Source organism: Musca domestica, unplaced genomic scaffold (assembly GCF_030504385.1).
Source record: "Musca domestica strain aabys unplaced genomic scaffold, Musca_domestica.polishedcontigs.V.1.1 84, whole genome shotgun sequence".
Taxonomy (NCBI): domain Eukaryota; kingdom Metazoa; phylum Arthropoda; class Insecta; order Diptera; family Muscidae; genus Musca; species Musca domestica.
Window position 1 is genome coordinate 711,638 of NW_026712417.1, and position 21,930 is coordinate 733,567.

Here is a 21,930-nt window from a genome sequence, read left to right on the forward strand (position 1 = left end):
CAGTTCACATACGAATCGTCATAAAACCATATCATTTTTATATCTCGTCGTACAATTAATTCCGACAAATTCTATTTTTTTTTTTATTTTTATGGGAATTGAGAGTAATCTTGTCTTACTTTTAAGTTTTATTTATTTGTGTATGTATCGACCACGTATTTGTTCTATCCACTTCAGATAACTCCTGCTTATTTTTTATTTATTAAATTCAATATAAATGTTATTGAAACTTAACGTTTGACTTAACATGAATAGTTATTCCATATTCCATACCATAACCCATTATACAAAATCCCCTTTCGTTTTCTTCCAGTGTATTTTTATTTTAGTTGTTCTTTGAAAGGACATAAATAAGAATGTTTAATATATTTATAATTTAATTGTATATTAATAGTAGATTGTTTGTGTTTCGTATTATTGATTCTATTTCATATACACAATTTTTTTAAATATATAATATGATGACAAAAATACACTGTAGGACAAGAGTTATGATGTTGTTACTCCCGCCGTTAAATATGTTCGGCTGAGCAATTCTTGCTTTCTTGTGTTGAAGTAATATATGTATTTTGTTGGGGTAATTTACTGCAAATTTTAAAATTACCTCTGGCAAGCAAGAATGTCTCCTTAGGATGTGATCAGCTGAATGATTGCGGTTATTTGTAGGGGTGGTTTTGTAAAAAAAAGTTGAATAAAAATTATGTACTTATAATTACTATACGAACTACTCGAGTACAGTGATTTCTTCTTTGACCAAAAATTCAATAATTTCTTCATCAACTTCTTCAGTATCCAAACTGTCTGTATCGAAATCTGCAAAGAAAAAAAGTTGGAGTTATTTCAAATAAATATTGTTTCTGTGAGTTTTCCTTTCATATCAAATTTATTGTTAACTCGTGTAAGATATTTTCGGAAATAGTTTACATTAAGTTGTTTTGGATATCTTACAAATATGAGATTTTATATGAAATAAAAATAATATCAACCAAATGACCAAGTTTGACGCATGAACTACAAAATACGTTTGATATTTGCAATAGCTAATATTCTAGAAGTAACATAATTATATCTAACTTTGTTAAGCTGCAGGCGTTATATTTCGTTGCTAAATATTTAAGTAAAATACTAATTTTGGAAAGCTAACAAAAAATATTGGTTAAGGGTTCTATAAAAAAATAAACGTGTTATTAAAATTCTAAAGTCAGTTTAGATTTTGCTCTTCCGTTTGACCTCTACTGACATTTATTACCCTCTAACATACTATGGAAAACACAGCTTCACCGGGCTTGTGAAGTGTCACATTGTGGAATGTCAACTTGTGGAATGTCACTTAACAAATGTATCGGTAAAGGCTATCGTAACGAATTTAAAAAAAAATAAAAAATATTCGGTACTTGTAACGATTTTGCCATTTCACACGATTTTACGTAGGCTTGATTTGAAATATTCTTATGACATGTAAAAATCACACACTTCTTTATAAGTGGAAAGTGTCCCGTTTTGAAAATTATGGGAAGTTTCATTCAAATGGTCATCTTTCATAAATTGGTCCTCTAATACGTTATCTTTCTTGACGGTATAAGAAAAGAGATATTTTTTCAGTGATCAAAAATATCTCATACAGAAATGTACTTTGCTTCTTTTAATTATTTATATTTGGTTTTTGGTTTTGTAGTAAGGAGTGGTTTTTCAAACTGTATGCCTCTTCCTACTGTGGGGGGTGATACTTCCTGAAATTTAATTGCTTGTTGGATGATGGTTGAATCGACTTCATTTGATCATTGAAATTTTATAATATTCCTACGGCAAGCATTCCACGAATAAACAAGAGAACTTCACTCTTCAATGAGTGCGTCAAGTTCATATTTTATCATAAAATTGTAAGACCTTCTGACCGCTTAATCCGAATAGGAACATGCCTTGGAAGTATGGGCGTATACGAATATGGTTTTCCTGAACTAATATATTTAAAATTCTTTAAAAATATCATTTTTTTAATTTGTCGAAATGAAGATATTTTCATAGAAGTTATTAATTCTAAGATAAATACAATAAAAACCTACTAACTTCGCTACTGTTTATTAAGATTATCGCTTCTTCACTATCCGTTATTCATTTCCCTCTCTTCTCTTTATTCTATTCTCCTATCTTCTTAAATTAGGATGAACACAATGGACCAATAGGTCTCCGAATGGAGTGGTTGTTTATACAACCGCGCATCCTTTAACTTAGCCTAACCTAAGATAAATACCAAATAAATACTTACGATTTCTGAGCTGCATACGTCGTACTTTCTGATCCTTCCACTCGGCAATACGTTTGTTGCGATATTCGGTGAATTGTTCGCACAATTGAGCACGTTTCTCCAACAGTTCCTTGGAGGCGCGAGTCATACGCATACGATCCTTTTGTTCGAAAATGTAATAGTACTTCTTCAAATTCTTCCTAATCTCCTTAATTTCCTCTTCGCTGAGTAGGGTGGGTGGACGTGGACGCCATAAGAATTGTACAAAGTTCTTGAGAAGACTACGACGAATGATGCGTCCTTGGAAGGTGTACATATTGAAACCAGTATCTTCCTTAACCTTCCACGATGACACACCGGTGACCACATAACGACCAGTTGGATCCCATTCAACTTCCGAGGCACGGAAATGATCGGGTGATGCAGTGATGACGAAATTATTATTGGTGTCAACAAATTCAAATGTACCCATTGTCAAGTTGGCCATGACAATGAATTGACCACGTGGAGACCAGAAGAGATGAGTGCAGGATTTCTTTTCAAGTTTCTTAACCAACGAAGGTTTAACGCCGTTATTCACCTCATAGAAGCTGACATTGGAATTACTGGTTTCACCGTGGATAATGGCGAATTTATTACCAACTGGTTCCCAGGCAAATGCCAAAATTAATTCACGAATCTCAACAGAATCGACAGGAATTTCCTTTTCACGCATGTGGAATATTTCAAAGTTGTAGAACATACCCAAGAATTTAACATCGGAATCTTTCTTGTCCTTTTTCAATTTAGAGTAGCGATCTACTTTAACACACAAATAGTCACCAGATTTCTGCCAGTGAAGTTTACAATCGGCTACGTGGAAAAGGTTCTTATTGCGAATCTCACGTCTCTTCGGTATTTCCAAAAGGGTGACACGGGCGGGAATTTGATTTTGTTCCTCAACCCAGTAGGCGATAATGTTGTCTGTGGGTGACCATGAGAAACCACGAATGCCGGGAACTTTAATTGATCTCTTGTCAAGCAGGTAGAATGAGGGAGTTTCATAGATATGAATGGAGCTTTCGCCCAAACGTGCAACATATTTGTCATCATGTGACCAGCGGAACATAGAGAACATTGACACATCTTCGGCAATGAAAGAACGTTTCTCAGCACCAGAACGGATGTCCCAAATAACTACTTTTTGTCCGGTTGGGGTTGGACCATAGGTTACCAAATAGTTTTCGCAGGGAGAAAATTCAACGAATTGTGTACCAGGATGGGGGAAACGTTGGATACGCTGGAATTTACTTCCACCCCAGATGGCAACACCGGGCTTGTGGAATGTCACACAATACGTACCCAATGGCGACCACTTAACAAAGGTATCGGTAAAGCTTTCGCGGGTTTCCAAATCAGTAGGTTCGGGAAGGGTATTTTGCCAGAATCCTACCTGCACACTGTTTGGCGATGTCTCAGCAGCCACACAATATTGATCGTATGCATCGGGATCCAATAAGAAGCTATACAAATCATTTTGCATTTTAAAGGGCTGAGGGGTTGGGGGTTCCCACTTTTCGGGGATGTGGTCATATTTTTGGAAATCGGTGAATAGGTTTACAATAAAGGTATGCACCTTGTCGAGACGATAATTGTTTAAATTCCTAACAGCTTCCTCAGCTTGTTGTTGATTCCTGAATTCCATAAAGGCATACCCCTTTGTGTTTCCATTCTCATCAACCGGGTATACCGAATTTACAATCTCGCCATAATTGGAAAAAGTCTTGTTTATGATGTTTTGCAACTTTTCCAATTTCTTGGGCTCAACTTTGGGAATATTATCCACAACTACAACATTTTCCACACCATCAGCCTCGGATGGACGTTGAGCCAATTTGTCGACCAACAGTTCTGCAAAATTGTGAAAAAATATTACTCGTCAACATAAGTTGTAGGTTATGTTTGGTTGTCCATACCTTCATCACTAATATCATCTACGAAACCTTCTGGATCCTCAAAATTTGGCTCCTCTTCATAATCCTGATCATTAGTGGCATCTTCGCTCTTCTTTTTCGCCATTTTCGTTTATTTCGGCTTTCTAAATTAGCGTTAAATTGTAAAAATTGGCAAAGAAAAGGAAAACGAGCCACGCCAAATTGTCACGTCAAATGTAAAGGGCTGTCAAACTGTTTTACTCATGAAATGTCAAAATACTGGAAATGGTTTTATAGCCACTGGGAGTATAAAAATCGATTTTCGTGTAATCGATTACTTAAAACAGTGGGAGATATTTTCATGAAATCGATGTGGAAGTTTAGACTTTTTTTTTAATGAAAACAATACGCAAGTTTGTTGCGTAAAATAGACAGGCTGAGTACTAGATACTTACCCAAAAAAAATAGTAGAAAACTGTCTTATATTTGAAAATTGTTAAAAATGTATTTTGTGTAATCGATTTCAAGGGGAGCATTTTCGCAAAAAAATCTCGAATCTACATATGCCTTTATAGGAAGGTAATCTGCAATTTTGTTGTTGCAAAATAGTAGGAGGTTGTCCCATATCTAAAAGGTGTAGTAAATACTGGAAATGTTAAAAAGGATATAGTCCATAGTGGCATGTCATGTTTTAAAACGAAGAACAACAAGTTGATTATAAATGACGCGTGAAAGAAAACCCGACTCGTAACACGCCCCTACTTTCTCATGTTAATGACTGACTAAAAAAAGGAACGATTAACCATTTTATCTATGTGGAATTTAGAGACCTTGCTGAGAGGTTTGTAAAAACATTTCTGCTTATTTATATCCATTACCATGGAATCGAAATGTTAGCATAGTCTTAAATTTGAGTTTTTCCTTTAGGCTTGGCCATCCGACATGACATCTCCGAAACGTATTTTCCACATCCTTGAAACAATGTTAACTTTTTATATTCATAAAGAAAATACTAATATTTGTTTCATTCTTTAAAAATATTTTATTCCATCCTTAATATAACATTTATTTTACACAGTTTAAAACTTGTTTTATTTTGTTTGTTTGATTCATGTTTCACTTTTGTTTTTTGGTGTGCGTTGGTAATTTCTATTAAAATTATTTCCAGCAACTTGTTTTTCCAAATAATTTGTTTGAAAGCATACGACTTTTGGGGGAAAAACAAAATATACTAATTGTAAAAGTGTAAATTTATCAATTTTATGGGTGGTATTCAATACCGCACCGTTATTGGAATTGTGACATTAGTAATAGAATATAGAAGAAATTTGTAAAAAAAAAACAGACACGACATTCTTTAAGATTTCCAATAAAACACATTCTTTGGTAAATAGAGTATATAGTTAGAATTATAACAAAAATAAATATATTGTTGGGTTAAAATTTAAAAAATGTTATTTTTATATGATTACAGATTATGTTTGAACCAAATGAATTTTGTTTATTTTTTAAACTATCATACGCCGCATTTAAATAACCTGTTCTTTGCAAGCATAAGAATATGCATCATGTGGTAGCAGGAATGTTTCTTTATGTCCAATTTGTGCTGGTTTCCGAACTCTCACAAATAAAGAACTAGTTATATTAAAATACCAAAACAGTAGTTATTCCATGCTTGCACCTTAATTAATATTATTTTATAATATACACTTAACATTAAAATCTAGTTGTATATATGTGATGTTTCGACACCATTATTTCTTCCGCTGTTCTCTTTCTGATAATTGCCATTGTGTTAATTCTGGTTAGCTTAATTAGTTTTAATTATTATTTTTTTAAGAATTAGTTTGGGATCCCTTTTCATGTTTTCATTATTATTTAACGATACACATTACATAAATATTGCCGCCATAATTATATCCAAAGAATATTTTAGTTGATTTTTCAGCCAATAGGGGTAGGTCCTTGATTGATGTCAACTAAATAAATGTCCTTTTGATTTTGCAATACAAAGTCAACGAATGCATTTATGGGAGCTATTTCATCTAGGGATGTTGTTTTTTTATCCGACCACAGAAAGTTGGGACCGAAGACAATGGCTAAATTCGAAGATGTCATTTTGTTTAGATCTTCACACTCCATAACCTATTAACAAAAGAAACAAGAGGGGATTTGATTTAGTAAAGATTATCCCTTGTAGGTGACATTTTAGGAAACTTGAATCTAAGATTTCCACCGGCACCATCAAATAATACGATAATGCGCAGACTTTCATATGCAACTGGCAATAGGACATAATGTAATGATAATGCAATCAAACATAAAGATTTCTGGTGACGTGGAAACGCACTTGTTAGTCCCATACCATTTTTACAAAGGTAGCTGATGCAACACCAACCGAATAAACTCGGGTCGTTCGGCATGTTTTCCTTCATAGCGTTTTCGCTTTTTTTTTTATAACTTACCCTTACTAAAAATTCCACTAAATATTTAAATAATTCATAGTTTTCTTCAGGCAGTCTCTCGCGTATCAATTGCGTTACATTGCGGGATCTATCTTCTTTAGGCCATTCTAAAATAAAATTTTATTATTATAAATATAAAAACCTTCAAATGCTCCATTCATATAGTTACCAAGAAAACTTGTTATTTCTTCATACAATTCAAATGTTAATAGTGGCTCGGCTAGATCTCTAAGGAAGCTTTTCAATAGACCGGCTATAACATGAACGTTCACATCTTTTAAATCGACATCTTCACCACGATTAACACGCTCCTTCAAAGCTATAATCTCTGAATGATTTCCCGAACGACGGAATATGCCTTCGGTATCAATCATGCCAGTTATCGACAATGAGTCGACACATTTACGTACGATGGGCGGTATTGAATTTAAGCAAGGACTATTTGTAACGATGAATTTCAACGTTACACCAAATTGTGCAGTTTTAGCCATTTGTTTGTGCGTTGACCTATCGTCAATGTTCGAGTTTATAGAAACATGCCGACGTGAATGATTTAGGCTATCATCAAAATTATATATATTATCGGGTAATTTTAATTTCGATAGACCCAATGCCTGCCGAAGTTCATCTAAATTTGAGATGTAGACAAGCTTTTTACGAAATTTTTCACTAATGAATGGACTAAAGAAATTCCATATGACACGTATAAACCAGGTAGGATGGACAACATAAAGATTTTTCAGATTCTTGCGGAAATTGCGATCCAGTTCCTTATACGAGTTCCATAGAAATTGGGCTGATGGTTTGTTATCCTCTTTTAGACCTTGATGAAAATATACCAGGATATAGTCATTTTCAACATAGGGTTCGATTTCTTTAATAATGTCCCTAGAATTGGTGACAAAATGGAAATTTAAAATCAAATTGTAAACTGTTGTTGCATTCATTACCGAATAAAACTTTCCATTTGTGATTTTTCCGGGAATCTGGAGGCGTATATACCAAATATGTGGCGTCCTTGTTTATCGGTACCCAAAAAATCACAGTTTTTTCGTTTTGGTGAAATACTGAAATTTTCATTTTCCTCTCTCAGTTGATCTTCAAAATCATCTTCTAGTGGATTCACAATTTCAGTCGATTCATCATTCGGATCTGTTAATATAAAAATAATTACATTACAATAATTAAAAACGATATAGATGGAAAAAACAGGCCTTACTTACCTTCTGCAATAACAAAATCTTCGTCCATCACATCATCTACAATATAAAACAAAATGGATTTAATTTTTTTCACAAAAAATGTAATTAGTTACAAAACGCCATAACTTACGTGTTGTGTGTGTAAATGGTACAGCCAATAATTCCGAATCATCAAATTCTAATTTGGGTTCAAAATCATGTAAATCCGATAGACTTGGCTGTGGCTCATCTGAATTTTCTACTATGGGATTTATAGCTGGTCCTAGATGGTGATTAACACGAAACTCATTATATCCACATGAACTGTTAATGCAAATCTAAATACTCTTTACATACTATTCTTTTTAATTTATTAAATCCTTATAATAATTGAATTGAAGTTTTTAGTATCGATTTGGTTGTAATTTGGATGTGTTTTGTTTTTTAGATTTTTTTTTTTTTTTGTTTTTACACAGTAAATTAATTGGTTAAAAAGGAAAAAATGTTCAAAAAACAAAAATGCATTATTTAATTACTTCGGACCAAGTATTAATTTACAAAACTAAAACATTTATATACATACATTTATAACACATATTGGAAAAAACAGGCAGATGATCATGATTAGTTATAAAATTGAACCAAAATGTAGGGAATAGCAAGTTGAATATTATGAGGGAGGGTAATTAAAAGTTGATGGGTTCAGATGGCTAAAATGTACATTTCTTTGAATATGAATAGACGAGAATTAGCATTTAATTTAATTGATTAACCATAAGTTACAATAAACACCATAAGATGTTTATGATCAGGGTTGATTTGAACATCAGATTCTGAGATCGCTGAACTGTGATTTATGTCTGTTAGAGACATGGGCCCTATAGGAGTTCTAACGTATTGCTACAACCCTCAATCCACAAACAATTCGTCGATTACTGTCAGCTGTGGGAAGATGAGAAAGACTAAGATTGAACACAGTTTATGCGAGAAATGCATGTATGTCGATTGAATTTCGAGTAATACCTATTATTCGTTATTGGCCAAATCGACTACATATTTCCTCTATGGTCTTTCAAATATCCACAACGTATTTCATTCGAACATTTTCTCAATCCAAAACTACTTTATCACTCGTAATTTTAAGGCTGACTTGTTGTATAAACCAAAAATGAGGCGAAACATTTTATATTTCGGCTTATCAGCTAATACGATTGGAGTGGATGGGTCATCCACGAAACAAATCTAATTTTAAACAAAATGAATCATTAATATTCTTTTACTTTAAGAAATATGTGTGCGATCAATAATTTTCGATTGCCACCAAAGCTAATGAACTAATGTTATATTTTCGACCTTGAGTAACTATGAGTTATATTTTAAAGAGTTTGTGATATGGGTACAAAATTATCACATTTAGCCACATATTTACAAACAAAATTGTGAGAGGCGATTTTTGTTGTCGTTTCAACCCCGTCGATTATATTTGAAATGTTTTTTAAAGACTTGATATCCAAGTAATTAGTATTTTTAAAGATACATTTACACACATATAAAACCGCATGTAAAATATTGTCGACACAAAACTACTAATATTAAGCTATATTTACATGCAATTATCTAAATTATATTTATCTTTTTAACATGGGATATTATTTATTACCTGGCAGTCGAGGAATGCTTTGATTATCCATTTTAATAAATAAGATTACTTAGACAGAACTGAAATATAAAAAATAATTGGAATTAGTAACAAGAATTAAAGGAGAAAAATACTTTGCACAAAAGTTTTTAAATCTTGTGTGAAAAGTGGTGTTAAGATATTCTGTTATTATTCGTATTTAGTAGGTTTAAAATCTGTTAAAACGTTTAAACTATAGCCATTAAATCTGTCATTCTTCAACGTTCTATAAAAAGGTGTTTGATAATAACGATGAAAAGCAATCGACATTTATTCAGCGCAACTCTTCCAACTGGTTAATGGGACAGTTTTATGTTTTGCTTTCAATTCGCAACTATTTCAAACATATCTACAAATACCGAGTTGTATAAATAAGTATTTGATGTAAACATCTTCAATACATATTTTTCTTAGTCCAATGCAACTACGCATATTGTGTTATCACTTTTTTTTTCATATAGCATTATTACCATTAGGTATAATGTCACTTTTTTTGTTAACCGCTAAGCGTCCACTAAGAAATCCAGTTCGAAATTATCAGTGACGTCACTGCTATGTACTAGATTCACTTTATATATTCACTGCATCGTGTAGGTATTTTGCATTAACACCTGGTTACAAATTCTAATCAATTATCAGTCTGAGGAATCAATCCCCTAAACTATTGTTACAGGAACAAAGAAACATTACAAGAACCAATAAAATGTAATTCACTTCTCCATCAACAAACCAATGGAATATATAACACACTTTTGTTAAAAAAAAACACAAACATATATGTATATCTTTCGCAATTCGTTTTACAACGCAAAATTCATGGTTCTTTCTTCCTTATCAAAAACACTGCCATCGCATACTCGATTCCCTGAAATATTGATAAAACTTTGGTTGTTTTTAGCGTAGGTTGTTAGCTTCGTGTTGGTGGTTTGGTTTTTTATTAGTTACTCATTTTACAAGACATTTTCTTTTCCTAGATATGTCGACCAACACAAAACTTGCAAATTACCTTCTAGTTTTTAAACTCGTTAATTTTCGGCTACCAGTACATAAGTGTGCTATTTGAATATAAAAATGAACATTAACTTTTAACGAATTGGTAGCTTTGTTTTGAAAATTAAAATAAATTTTGCAGGTTTAGTAAGTAGTAATCTTTATTTGAGTCTTCTTCTTTTTGTGATGAGATTAACAAGCGAATGGTTAACATGACAACTATTGTTGTCTTGTTCTAACTTAACGGTGACATGTATGGTCATAAAACCGCATCCACACAGCTGGTGGCACAATGAGCTGTCAAAACATTTGAGAATTAAAATTTTTGAAAGAAAAAGTATTTAAATTTGTTGAAAAGACCATATCGTAAAAACCTCTGAACAACAATAACAACAATATTTGAAAATCTATTTATTTTTGTAACTGATCTTTAAGTAAATAGTTGCTTTTCACCCTAAAATGTAAGAATTTATTACCTTTGCAATTTTCCATATTATAAATGAAAAACCGGTTATCGTGTAAAAAAATATATGTTCTTGCAGTTCTGGAACAGCGCATGTGTTTATATAACTGATAACGGTACGAGGATTATTTTGATCGAAAACTTTAACTCTCAAGTGAGTCACCAAAGGGGTATTTTATACGGAAAGTATTACAAACATCATCTGAAAAATCGAATATGAATATAACCAAAGTCAAGTCTAAATATGCGATGCTACTCTTTCGTTATAATTTTGTTGGCAATTAATACTTGTTTAGTAGTAAAAATATTGTCACTTCTATTACTTTTAACAAAAAGTCAGCACTTGCAGTTATCTTGTAATAAACATACAATTGCTCTGTTCCAGAACCTGCAAGAATCTAAAAGTTTTGAAATTTTGCTCGATATCATAAAGGAAAAATCGGTTATCGTAGTAAAATCTTTCACGTTCTTGCAGTTCTGGGAGAGAGCAAGTAGAAATACTTAACGCCGACACTAACCGCTTTTATTGTGCATGACGCTACAAACCGCCGTCAATAGCAAGCACCAACTTCTACAATTTAAAACAAAGGACTTCTGGGACTTACACTGTTTGGAAATGGCTGGTGGAAATTGCATAGATCCCACTCTTGTAAAGGTTGGTTGTAATTGGACACGGATTTCAGGTTGTCCATTGGCCGAAGCTCTACAATTGGCAAACGCTGACCCTGATGTTTTTCAAAGGTATTTATAATTCCATTTGTTTCTTTTTTTTTCGAAATAACGAACGATCAATGCTTTGTTAGACCTACAAACGAAGAACTTGTTGATCAGGAGAAAGCAGTTTTGCTAACCAAATCCGACGATGATTCAGAATATTGTGAGCTAGATATACAACTTTATCCTGAATACAAAATTCAGGCATTTTGCATGGTATGTAGCGTCGACAAATTAGAGATATTTCAGGGTCTTTCAAAAGAATATTTGGAAACAATATACGGCGAAAGGCTAATGGAAGAAGATTATCTTGATGATCAATTAAAAACATACCGCTACGATGTGGAGTTACAAAAATCAGGAATCACACGACTTACAATTAAGGTAATTGCCATTTTGTATGAACAAACAACAAATTCTAATTTTCTTTTATACAGTTTCTCTCTAAAAGTTTGACGGAAATTTGTTTATTTGGTGTACAAATTCAAACGGCTCCTAATCCTAGAGGTATTACAACACTTATTCCCAATTTGAACGAAGAAACATCAGGTGAAGCGACAACACTAGAGAAAAGTAAACGCTTGCTGGAATTGTTGGCTCGATCGAAAACCCTTAAAGAAAATACCCAACAATTTGAAAATATTAATATTGGCGAAAGCGACAAAAATACAATGTTAATACAAGATTATATTGACCAAAAATTAAATGAAATGGAAGAGCGCATAAATCAACGTTTAAATCTAATGGAAGAAAGACAAATGGCATGTCTCAACCGCTTACTTGAAAAGTTAGAAAATATTAAATAGAATAGGTAACCATACAAAAGACTAATGGTCTGTTCCAGAACCTGCAAGAATCTAATAGTTTTGCATTTTTTTTTTTCGATATCATAAAGGGAAAATCGCTTATCATAGTAAAAAAATTTACATTCTTGCAGTTGTGGAACAGACCATACAATGCAAAGCAAAAATTTTTCTCATTCGTGTGATTTTTAAGTAAATAAAAATTTGTATACAACTCCATATATTTTATAAAATGTTTACTAGTCAAACTGAATCGAAGATGGATCAAACGGTTGCCCCTTAAAAGGTGAGTTCTCTGCATTCCACGCTTGCTTTAGGCGAGATATTTGTTCACCTCTAGACAATGGAATACCTTTCGGATCATCCAATTTTTGGCTAAGCATCTGTGTTTGAATTTTATCAATTTCCAGCTGCGTTTCTTCCGGATATTCTTCGATTGGAGTTTCGGTGTCGAGCTTTTTTATATCTATAGATGAATCGCCAACAAACAACTTATCCCACCAGCCCTCCTTTGTTTTATCTGAAACCGAAAAATTGGAAAAAAAATCACACATATTGTATGCATGTGAAACATATAATGAACTTACCCAAACTAAGTACAATTTTACCATCGGCAATAGTCCACACAGCCTCGTTATGTTTAAAACGACTCCAAGTTTCACCGCATACAATATCTTGTTCTTGTGGCAATAACGATTTTACGGAAATATGGTTTGATTTCAAATTAATTTTTACATGTTTTGCCGACTTAACTTCAAATGGAAGGAGAATAGACAGTTCAATATCTTTTAACGTTTGGCTCCAACAGTATCTGTCATTCTTGTCTCCATTTTTGAAATCATTTTCACTAAAATGTGTTTTATCGTTTGTTGAATTTCGAGATTTCGGCGGTTCATGCACGTTTGTTTTTATATCCAAGTCATTTTGTATTTCTTCGGTTTCAATTTCTACCTCTTCTATTGCCGGCGGAACATACTCCTCGCGTACCACTTGAGGTGTTGTTTGGCTGTCTTTTTCATATTTCTGCATGCAACTCAGGAGTATCTCTTCTTTTATTCCTCTGGGGAATCCAATTTTATCATCTTTACTTGTTTGAATGTGGAAAAAGTCAGTTCTGAAAAAAAAAAAAATAAATAAAAGGTTACTGAATTAACTAAGTACCTGCGTAACTAGTACCTGCGACATAAAAACCCGAAGACTGCATCCAAAAATCCTGTTAGAGTCTTTCTACTTTCCAAAATTTCACTTAATATGCTATCAGCTCGTAGCTCATCCATTGCCGACAAAATAAACAATAATATGGTTCAATTAAATTATTCACCGGGCAGAATACCGCTGGCACCAATCTGCTTTTTCTGCATCAATTAGACATTCTTAACTATAAAAACAATACTGAGACCAAGAAGTGATAAAGGTCTGTTTGTCTAAATTAGGACTGTTCTTATGCCCGATAATTTGTACCATGGTGCAATAAAAAAGTAAGGTAAAGCTACCAGCTGATTACAATTTTTTCTAAGTGTAAAAGAATTGTAAATTCCATCGGATGAAAAACCGACAAACAAACAACAATTGACATTAGAGCAATCATAAATAATTACTTTATTCTAGAAACAAAATAAATCTATTTTTTTCGATATCATAAAAAATTGGATATTGTGTTAACATTTTTTCATTCATGCAGGTTCTGAAAATATTAGCCAATATTTGGGAAATAAATGCTCTGTTCCAAAACCTGCAAGAATCTACTAGATTTGCAATTTGTTTCGATACCATAAAGGAAAAAATCGGTATCATAATAAAAACTTTTAAATTCTTGCAGTTCTGGACAGAGCTTAAGATGCATGCATAGCCAACATAAAGAACGCGCAAAAAGTTTTTGACCGTAACGGCAAAATGGCAGTAATTGTAGAGCTTGATAATGAAAAGGCAATACAAGACGTTTTTCAGAATACCAGAAAATTAGCTGGGTCAAATATTTCTATAGAGAGGGATATGATACCTAATAAACAACAACATAAGAAAGCTTTTCTTACACTTAAGAAAAACCTACTTTCAGTTAGCAAACAACATAAAGTCGTGGTGAGAGAAGACAGGATTAAAATAAAAGACAGTTGGTTCAGATGGAATGCAGATAACAAACTTGTATCTGGCAACGCTGATGGAGAACAGGAACTCGTTAAGTTGTATGGAGACGTTATAAAGTCAATCAATTTAAATTATGGTACTCTGATTAACGATTTTCATCCAAAAAACTGATGCACATAACTCCCGTAAACGAAACAAGAAGCATATCCATACTATCATATAACATAAATGGTCTAGTAAATAAATATCTATACCCAACGTTTTTTCAATATATAACACAATATGAAGTATTTTTATTATTGGAAACACATTTAGAAAGGGGAAAAATGGAAAGAGCCAAGACATATTTTATCGGATATCAATTAGTTTTCGAGCCTGCTATAAGGGTCCATAGGTTTGGAAGAGCAATTGGTGGAATAATAATAGGCATCAAACAAGAAATGATTGATATGGGTGTCTCATACGAAATTATCCATACAGATGACAAGCTCATTATAAAATTACAATATAAGGAACAAGTATATACACTTATACCCCAATACCTCAGGCCATCTACTTGGGATCACGATTTTAGAAAACTGAGCCAAATATTTCAAACCGCGGACATCTCAAATCAGATAGTAATAGGAGATCTCAATGCGAGAATTGGAGAAGTGAATCAGAGTATCGGAGATATATACCGGAAAAAGTTCTACTCAGGATATGATTTAAGGAAATCAAAAGACAAAATAGTTAATCAAAAAGGTTCAAAATTCATACAGCTTTGTGATGATTACAATATGCTTATATTAAACGGAATAACAAAAGGCGATAAGGAAGGAGATCTCACATACATATCAACATTAGGCGATTCTGTGAATGACTTATGTGCAGTATCTAAGGAAGTTCTAGAAAGAATTGTAGAATTTAGAGTGGAGGATAAGGTATGGTCTGATCATTTCCCGATTCTAGTAAGGATAAATATTGGATCCTATTCGCAAACAGAAGAAAAGATGTCATTACTGCCAAAACTCATCTGGAAAGAGAATAATAAGAATAATTACCAACGAAGATTGAACATAAATTTGGAAGTAATCCAAGAAACAACACAGTCATGCCTGGAGGCAATATGTAAGGCGATTTCAAGGTCATATCCCACACAATATTCAAACAAGCCGACATTTCAAGCAAAACAAAAATGGTACAATAATACATGCAACAAAGCTCGTTTAAACAGTTTTAATTTGCTCAAAATATATAGAAGAACTGGAGATCTGGATGACAAAAGAAGGTATTCAGCCGCACAAATCCAATACAAAAACATATGTAATATAAGTAAATCTGCATATTATAAATCAATCGGCAATAATCTAAACAGCATACGAAACGCAGGAGAATGGTGGAAAATGGCAAGAGAACTTCGAAATGAAAGCAACTTCGTAGGGATAAATATAACCCCAGAAATCTTTAAATGCTATTATTCAAGTCTCTTAAATAATTCCGAAGAATCCACACTCATTTACTATGCGCCTACATATAAGGAAGATGTTGATTTGGACACACCAATAATTATGTCCGAACTGGAAAAAATATTTGCATGTGTGAAAAGAAATAAAGCTCCCGGAGAAGACAGGATTCCATACGAATTTTATATAAATGGCACAGAACAACTACATACTCAATTGTTGAATGTATATAATAACATATTTTCGAGCACAAATATTGATACCTCTTTCACAAAAACGGTAATTTTTCCGATACATAAAAAAGGAGATTTTAATGAGCCATCTAATTATAGAGGAATCTCGTTCATGAACTGTGCGGCAAAAATTTTTATGGGGATAATTAATGAACGGCTCTACAATTGGGTTGAAAAACATGAAATTTTGAACGAATATCAAGCTGGTTTTCGTAGAAACTACTCTACAGTTGACAACATATACAATCTTGCCTCTATTGTCGAACTCAAATTAGCAGAAAAGAAAAAAGTATACTCATTTTTCATCGATTTCAAAGCAGCATTTGATAACATATCAAGACAAGCACTTATTTATAAGCTGTTTAGAATGGGAATTTCATACAAAATGGTCACATTAATAGAAAGAATATACAATAACACCCAATCGGCAGTATGGAATGGAAGAGAGCTTTCAGATTTCTTTCCAACTACAAAAGGTGTAAAACAAGGTTGTCTATTGTCACCGTTATTATTTGCACTTTATATAAACGATCTGCACGAGCATATTGGTGGTGGACTTTTCGTGGACAATATCAATATCAGAAGTCTTTTGTACGCAGATGATATTGTGCTTCTTGCTGATGATATTGCAATACTCCAAAAAATGATAGATAAAGTGGAAACATACTGCAAAATTTGGTGCCTAGAAGTAAACTTATCCAAATCGGAAATAATGGTCTTTAGAAACGGAGGGAAACTAAGCAAACATGAAAAATGGATGTATAATGGCAGAGAAATCAAAATTTCAAATGAATTTAAGTATTTAGGCGTGACGTTCACACCAAAAATGAAGTTCCTAAAACACGTACAAAATCGGAATAAAGAGGCAAAAAATGCTATAAACTCGACATGGAAACAATTTATTGGTAAAGCAGACATAAATATGAACGCAAAATGGAAGCTGTTTTTAGCAGTTTGTAGATCCATACAAACATATGCTGCCCAGGTCTGGGGATTCACTTACTTCGAAGAGTCTAACACATTATTGAGATTCTTTCTTAAACGAATATTGAGAGTTCCTAGTTTTACTCCAAACCACATTTTGATGCTGGAAACGGATGTTGAAGATACTCAAATATATACACTGGGGCTACACCTCAACTATCTCGGAAAAACTCTGTTTCAATATTCTGAAAACAGGCTTCCTCAAAAACTTACACAACTCATATATCGCAAGAACACTTTTTGGGCCAAGGAATTGAAGGTACTGGCTGAATCATTTAGTTTGGAATGGTCGCATGTAATGTCCTCTCAAAACAACTGGTTTACTTTCTGTCAGGATATTATAAAATGCATAAAGTTACAAATCCACAATGAAAATATACGGAAAAAAGAAAATAGCCAGAGTCAACGAATTTATAGACATCTAAAAACAAATATTGGCCATCTCTATTTAAATGATAAGTACTCTGAAGAGAAAATCATTTGCATCTTTAAAGCGCGTAGCGGTATGATACCTCTGGAATACAACAGATTTGACCAAGGAGACCGAAATAGAGAATGCAAGCTTTGTAATATGCGGGAAGTAGAAACGATGCAGCACTTTCTAGGAATTTGTCCCGTATTACGAGAATTCAGAATGAGATCATTCAGAAAGCCAACGCTTGATGAAGAGGAAATAATCAAGATACTCAATGGCGAAGAAGAAAGTGGCTGGAATGACTTAACAAACTACATTGAAGTCAGCTATAAATACAGGCAGCTTTTGATAAATGAATTTAACTAAACACTTTTATCTAAAAAAGAAAAACTTTGAATTTATTAAACTAGGCGACAGACGTTTTAAAAACATTGTCGCAATCCCAATATCAACTTCTTAATATCTATTAATGTCATACTGTATTTGAAAATATTTATTCAATAAAGAAGTTTTTACTACTACTACTACTACTACTACTTAAGATGCATGATGGCCCACGCGTGACACAAAAATCCATTAAGAGAGTAGTCAATAAACGATTTGTATAACCCTACTTTTTACTAGTTCTGGCAAATTTTTGATTACTGTCATCGATATTTTACCAGATGTCGCAAACATCAATGCCGATACTCACGCATATTAAAATTAAGATACGGTACACACAAGGCAGATCTACTAGGTAGTTGCATTAACTCATATGATGCCTCCATTAAATTCAAAACAAATAGCTGTAATTTTGAATGCACCATGGTAGAAACATGCCAAAAATATTTTGTGCAAAAAGAAGTTGATGTTTTATCGTTTCTTGTACAATACAAATCAGAGGTTATTTCGATATGTCTTTTTCAGCTATTTTAACAATTTTAATAAACTAGTTTTTCAAAAATGTTTGGAAATTTTCGCTTTTATCCTGAACTTGTAAGAACCGTTTTACCCTTTTCTTTTCGATATCAGTTATAGTATGTCACAATTACAGAAGGTAGAACAAAGCTAATTCCTATATACAATTTTTTCTTTTGGTGCCCCTATTCTGTCAAAACATCTACACAGTTTGTATATGTGTGTGTATTGTTAAAAATAGCAGATTCAGGCAGGTTCTGAAACAGACTATTCGTTTATTTTCGATTTTCTCTTTGCTTCTTTAATATACAAAAGGCTGTATTTTTTCACTTTTCTGCAACCGAATAAGTATGTGTCACTAAGGGTGTGGGTACATATGCAGCTTGGCGTCATAGCTAAGCATATATATGTCAAATTATAATGAGAAACGACGGCAGAATTTGATTGCGGCTGTGGCATTCCTTTATGCTATGTCACAAGATATACCATGTGAATACGTCAAGCTGCTTGTGTATCAAGGTAAACACAAAAATGTAAACAAACATGCTGTTTCTAATTGTTTGAATCAAATTAGCGCAAATTTTAAATGACAAGACAAATCTATCTTTTCGGCTCGAGTACCAAATTATGCACTTTCTTGTATGTCCTGGATGTGTATTCCACATCATTTCAGAATAGAAAAGAAACAACATAATAATCACAGGTGTATACTCTACTTTACAGTATGGCCGATATTATACGATTGCATATACATTTAATCGACAATGACACCAGCGGGAAAATCAAAGTTATCGATAGCCAGATCGATTGTTTTCCAGCTCTACTTCCTTCTTTTTCTTTCTTTTCTTTTTTAGCAGGCTTTCGGTAGGTGTTGTATATTGGAATTTAATCTTAAAAAATATCGAATTTTACAAGCCATCTACAAAAAATAATTATGAGAAATATACTGAAATCTAATATTGTTATGTGTCGTCAAAGTATTTTAAATTATTGTGTGGAAATGTTTGTGGAAATTCGATAAACAAACTCATGTAAACAAATGAATTACGTTTGACAGCAAGTGTTAATATTGTGGAAATTTTTGATTATAGGAAATAGAAGCCAACAATGGGTCGCGTCATTCGTGCACAACGTAAAGGTGCTGGGTCCGTCTTCAAGGCCCATGTCCACCACCGTAAAGGTGCCGCTAAATTGAGATCTTTGGATTTCGCCGAACGCAATGGCTACATTCGCGGTGTTGTCAAGGTAAGTTGAAATAACTTCATGAATGTCAGTGGGCAGTCATATGCAATGCTTAATTCTTACATATTGTTGATATTCTTGTATCAAGACTATGCCTGCTTATGTTTTTGCTAAAGGGTGATTAATTGTAAAGTTTCACTTATTTTTATTTTCTTAGGAAATCATCCACGACCCTGGCCGTGGTGCTCCCTTGGCTGTCGTTCACTTCCGTGACCCCTACCGCTACAAGATCCGCAAGGAGCTCTTCATTGCTCCCGAAGGTATGCACACTGGACAATTCGTCTACTGCGGTCGTAAAGCCACCCTCCAAATCGGCAATGTAATGCCCATCGCTACCATGCCTGAAGGTACCATCATTTGCAATTTGGAAGAAAAGACCGGTGATCGTGGCCGTTTGGCTCGTACTTCTGGCAATTATGCTACCGTCATTGCACACAACCCCGATACCAAGAAGACCCGTGTTAAGTTGCCTTCTGGTGCCAAGAAGGTTGTACCCTCTGCCAATCGTGCTATGGTTGGTATTGTTGCCGGTGGTGGTCGTATCGACAAACCTATCTTGAAGGCCGGTCGTGCCTACCACAAATACAAGGTTAAGCGTAACAGCTGGCCTAAGGTTCGTGGTGTTGCTATGAACCCCGTTGAACATCCTCACGGTGGTGGTAACCATCAACATATTGGTAAGGCTTCCACAGTCAAGCGTGGTACCTCTGCTGGTCGTAAGGTCGGTCTTATTGCTGCCCGCCGTACTGGTAGAATTCGTGGTGGTAAGGGTGATTCCAAGGACAAGTAGATTGCTAAGTAAAATGAATATCAATAGATTTGATATAATAATTGTCATCGTTAAAAATCATTTGTTGGTGTACATTTCCATGCTATTGACACCGCTACGGAAGATGAATGTGAATTTTTTTATTTAAAAAAATGAGGATAAATAAAATCTGTTTTAAAACACTCTAAGCAATGTACTTTTTAATGGGAAATGCAGCGTATGAATAAAAATTTAAGAATAATTAGGTGGGGGTTCTTCAAATTCCATACATGATCAGACTCAGAATATTTAGATAATATTTTGTTTGAGATTGTATGCAGAGGAAGTTGTAGACTAATGTATAAAAATATATAAAAATTAAAATGTATAAAAATAAAAATATATAAAAATATATAAAAACAAAAATATATAAAAATAAAAACATATAAAAATATATATATGAAATTAAAAAGATTTAAAGAAAAATGTATTAAATAAAAATATATGAAAATAAAAATATTCTAAATCTTTTGGTCTATAAGACATTTTTGTAGAGCAACATTTAACTATCTAAAAGTTAACTATTGGTAAATTATAAAATTTCTTATGTACTTTATTAATATCCTAATACTTAGTCTTTTAGAAAATTCACCTCTATCCATTTGTAAATCATCCATTATTTTTAAAAGCTTGGAAATTTCATCACTCTTTTGGAAATAACAATTATATGTGCAATTTGCCAAAGAAGTTCTACGAATTAGAAAATTGGTGTTGTGAATTTCTTCTTCTACTTGAATTTACTCTTGTTTGGGAACACAATACAATGTCACTGGTGTTTCATGTGACAACTTGCCTGGCTCGAAGGACTCTTCCGACTCATCTTTTATTTCTGTAAAACTTGCGATTCTTCCTTAAAAAAAACCTTTCCAATTTCTCATCTCTTTTTATACACTCCACCATACCATGGAGGGTATATTAAGTTCATCATCACGAATTAAGATATGAAGCTAAAATTTTGCACATATCTCTCGTTTGTCTGCAGGCAGGTCAAGTTCGGCCCACGATATCGTATAGCCTCAATATAACGGTACCCCCCGATATTCGGTATTTTGATGATTTTAGCCAAATTTTTTAATGGAATCGTCTGAAATTCCACACAAAGAGCCCCTTGTGAGTAGTTTACCCTCTGAAAGAGAATTGCCTATATAGGTCCACGATATAGTATATCCCCATACAACGGTACCCCCCGATATTCGGCATTTTGATGATTTAAGCCACATTTTTAACGGAATTGTCTAAAAATCCACACAAGGAGTTCCTTGTGGGTAATTTATCCCTTGGAAGAGAATTATCTATTTAGGTCCACGATATCGTATAGTCCCCATATAACGGTACCCCCCGATATTCGGTATTTTGATAATTTTAG

At 33.4% G+C, this 21,930-nt stretch overlaps 5 protein-coding genes across 10 annotated transcripts; 2 read left to right on the forward strand and 3 right to left on the reverse strand.

The window, feature by feature from the left end:
* Positions 1-297: 297 nt before the first annotated feature.
* LOC101896037 (eukaryotic translation initiation factor 3 subunit B) lies at positions 298-4,417 on the reverse strand. The gene is made up of 3 exons (XM_005191785.4): positions 4,201-4,417; positions 2,267-4,135; positions 298-813 (listed from the first exon to the last, which is right to left on the reverse strand). Exons 1-3 carry the CDS (start codon positions 4,301-4,303, stop codon positions 725-727), a joined length of 2,061 nt encoding a protein of 686 aa, XP_005191842.1. The 5' UTR covers positions 4,304-4,417; the 3' UTR covers positions 298-724.
* Positions 4,418-5,549: 1,132 nt separating this feature from the next.
* Positions 5,550-10,682, reverse strand: LOC101896199 (rho GTPase-activating protein 68F). Of its 6 annotated transcripts, none has more exons than XM_005191787.4 (8): positions 10,489-10,682; positions 9,465-9,523; positions 7,956-8,087; positions 7,847-7,882; positions 7,574-7,775; positions 6,793-7,511; positions 6,624-6,730; positions 5,550-6,303 (listed from the first exon to the last, which is right to left on the reverse strand). In XM_005191787.4, the coding sequence occupies exons 2-8, from the start codon at positions 9,493-9,495 to the stop codon at positions 6,103-6,105; spliced, it is 1,428 nt and encodes a 475-aa protein (XP_005191844.2). In that variant the 5' UTR covers positions 9,496-9,523; positions 10,489-10,682; the 3' UTR covers positions 5,550-6,102. The 6 variants fall into 6 exon arrangements, with proteins under 6 accessions (XP_005191844.2, XP_019895270.2, XP_005191843.2 ...); XM_020039711.2 differs by lacking the exon at positions 10,489-10,682 and adding an exon at positions 10,233-10,409; XM_005191786.4 differs by lacking the exon at positions 10,489-10,682 and adding an exon at positions 9,953-10,201.
* A 663-nt stretch (positions 10,683-11,345) lies between these two features.
* LOC101896794 (uncharacterized) lies at positions 11,346-12,671 on the forward strand. The gene is made up of 3 exons (XM_005191790.4): positions 11,346-11,676; positions 11,739-12,033; positions 12,087-12,671. Exons 1-3 carry the CDS (start codon positions 11,468-11,470, stop codon positions 12,453-12,455), a joined length of 873 nt encoding a protein of 290 aa, XP_005191847.1. The 5' UTR covers positions 11,346-11,467; the 3' UTR covers positions 12,456-12,671.
* On the reverse strand, positions 12,656-13,798 carry LOC101896612 (nudC domain-containing protein 3). Its single transcript, XM_005191789.4, has 3 exons — positions 13,629-13,798; positions 13,040-13,566; positions 12,656-12,972 (listed from the first exon to the last, which is right to left on the reverse strand). Exons 1-3 carry the CDS (start codon positions 13,727-13,729, stop codon positions 12,692-12,694), a joined length of 909 nt encoding a protein of 302 aa, XP_005191846.1. The 5' UTR covers positions 13,730-13,798; the 3' UTR covers positions 12,656-12,691.
* A 5,468-nt stretch (positions 13,799-19,266) lies between these two features.
* On the forward strand, positions 19,267-20,713 carry LOC101896966 (large ribosomal subunit protein uL2). Its single transcript, XM_005191791.3, has 3 exons — positions 19,267-19,378; positions 19,606-19,759; positions 19,914-20,713. The coding sequence occupies exons 2-3, from the start codon at positions 19,622-19,624 to the stop codon at positions 20,544-20,546; spliced, it is 771 nt and encodes a 256-aa protein (XP_005191848.1). The 5' UTR covers positions 19,267-19,378; positions 19,606-19,621; the 3' UTR covers positions 20,547-20,713.
* Positions 20,714-21,930: the final 1,217 nt, after the last annotated feature.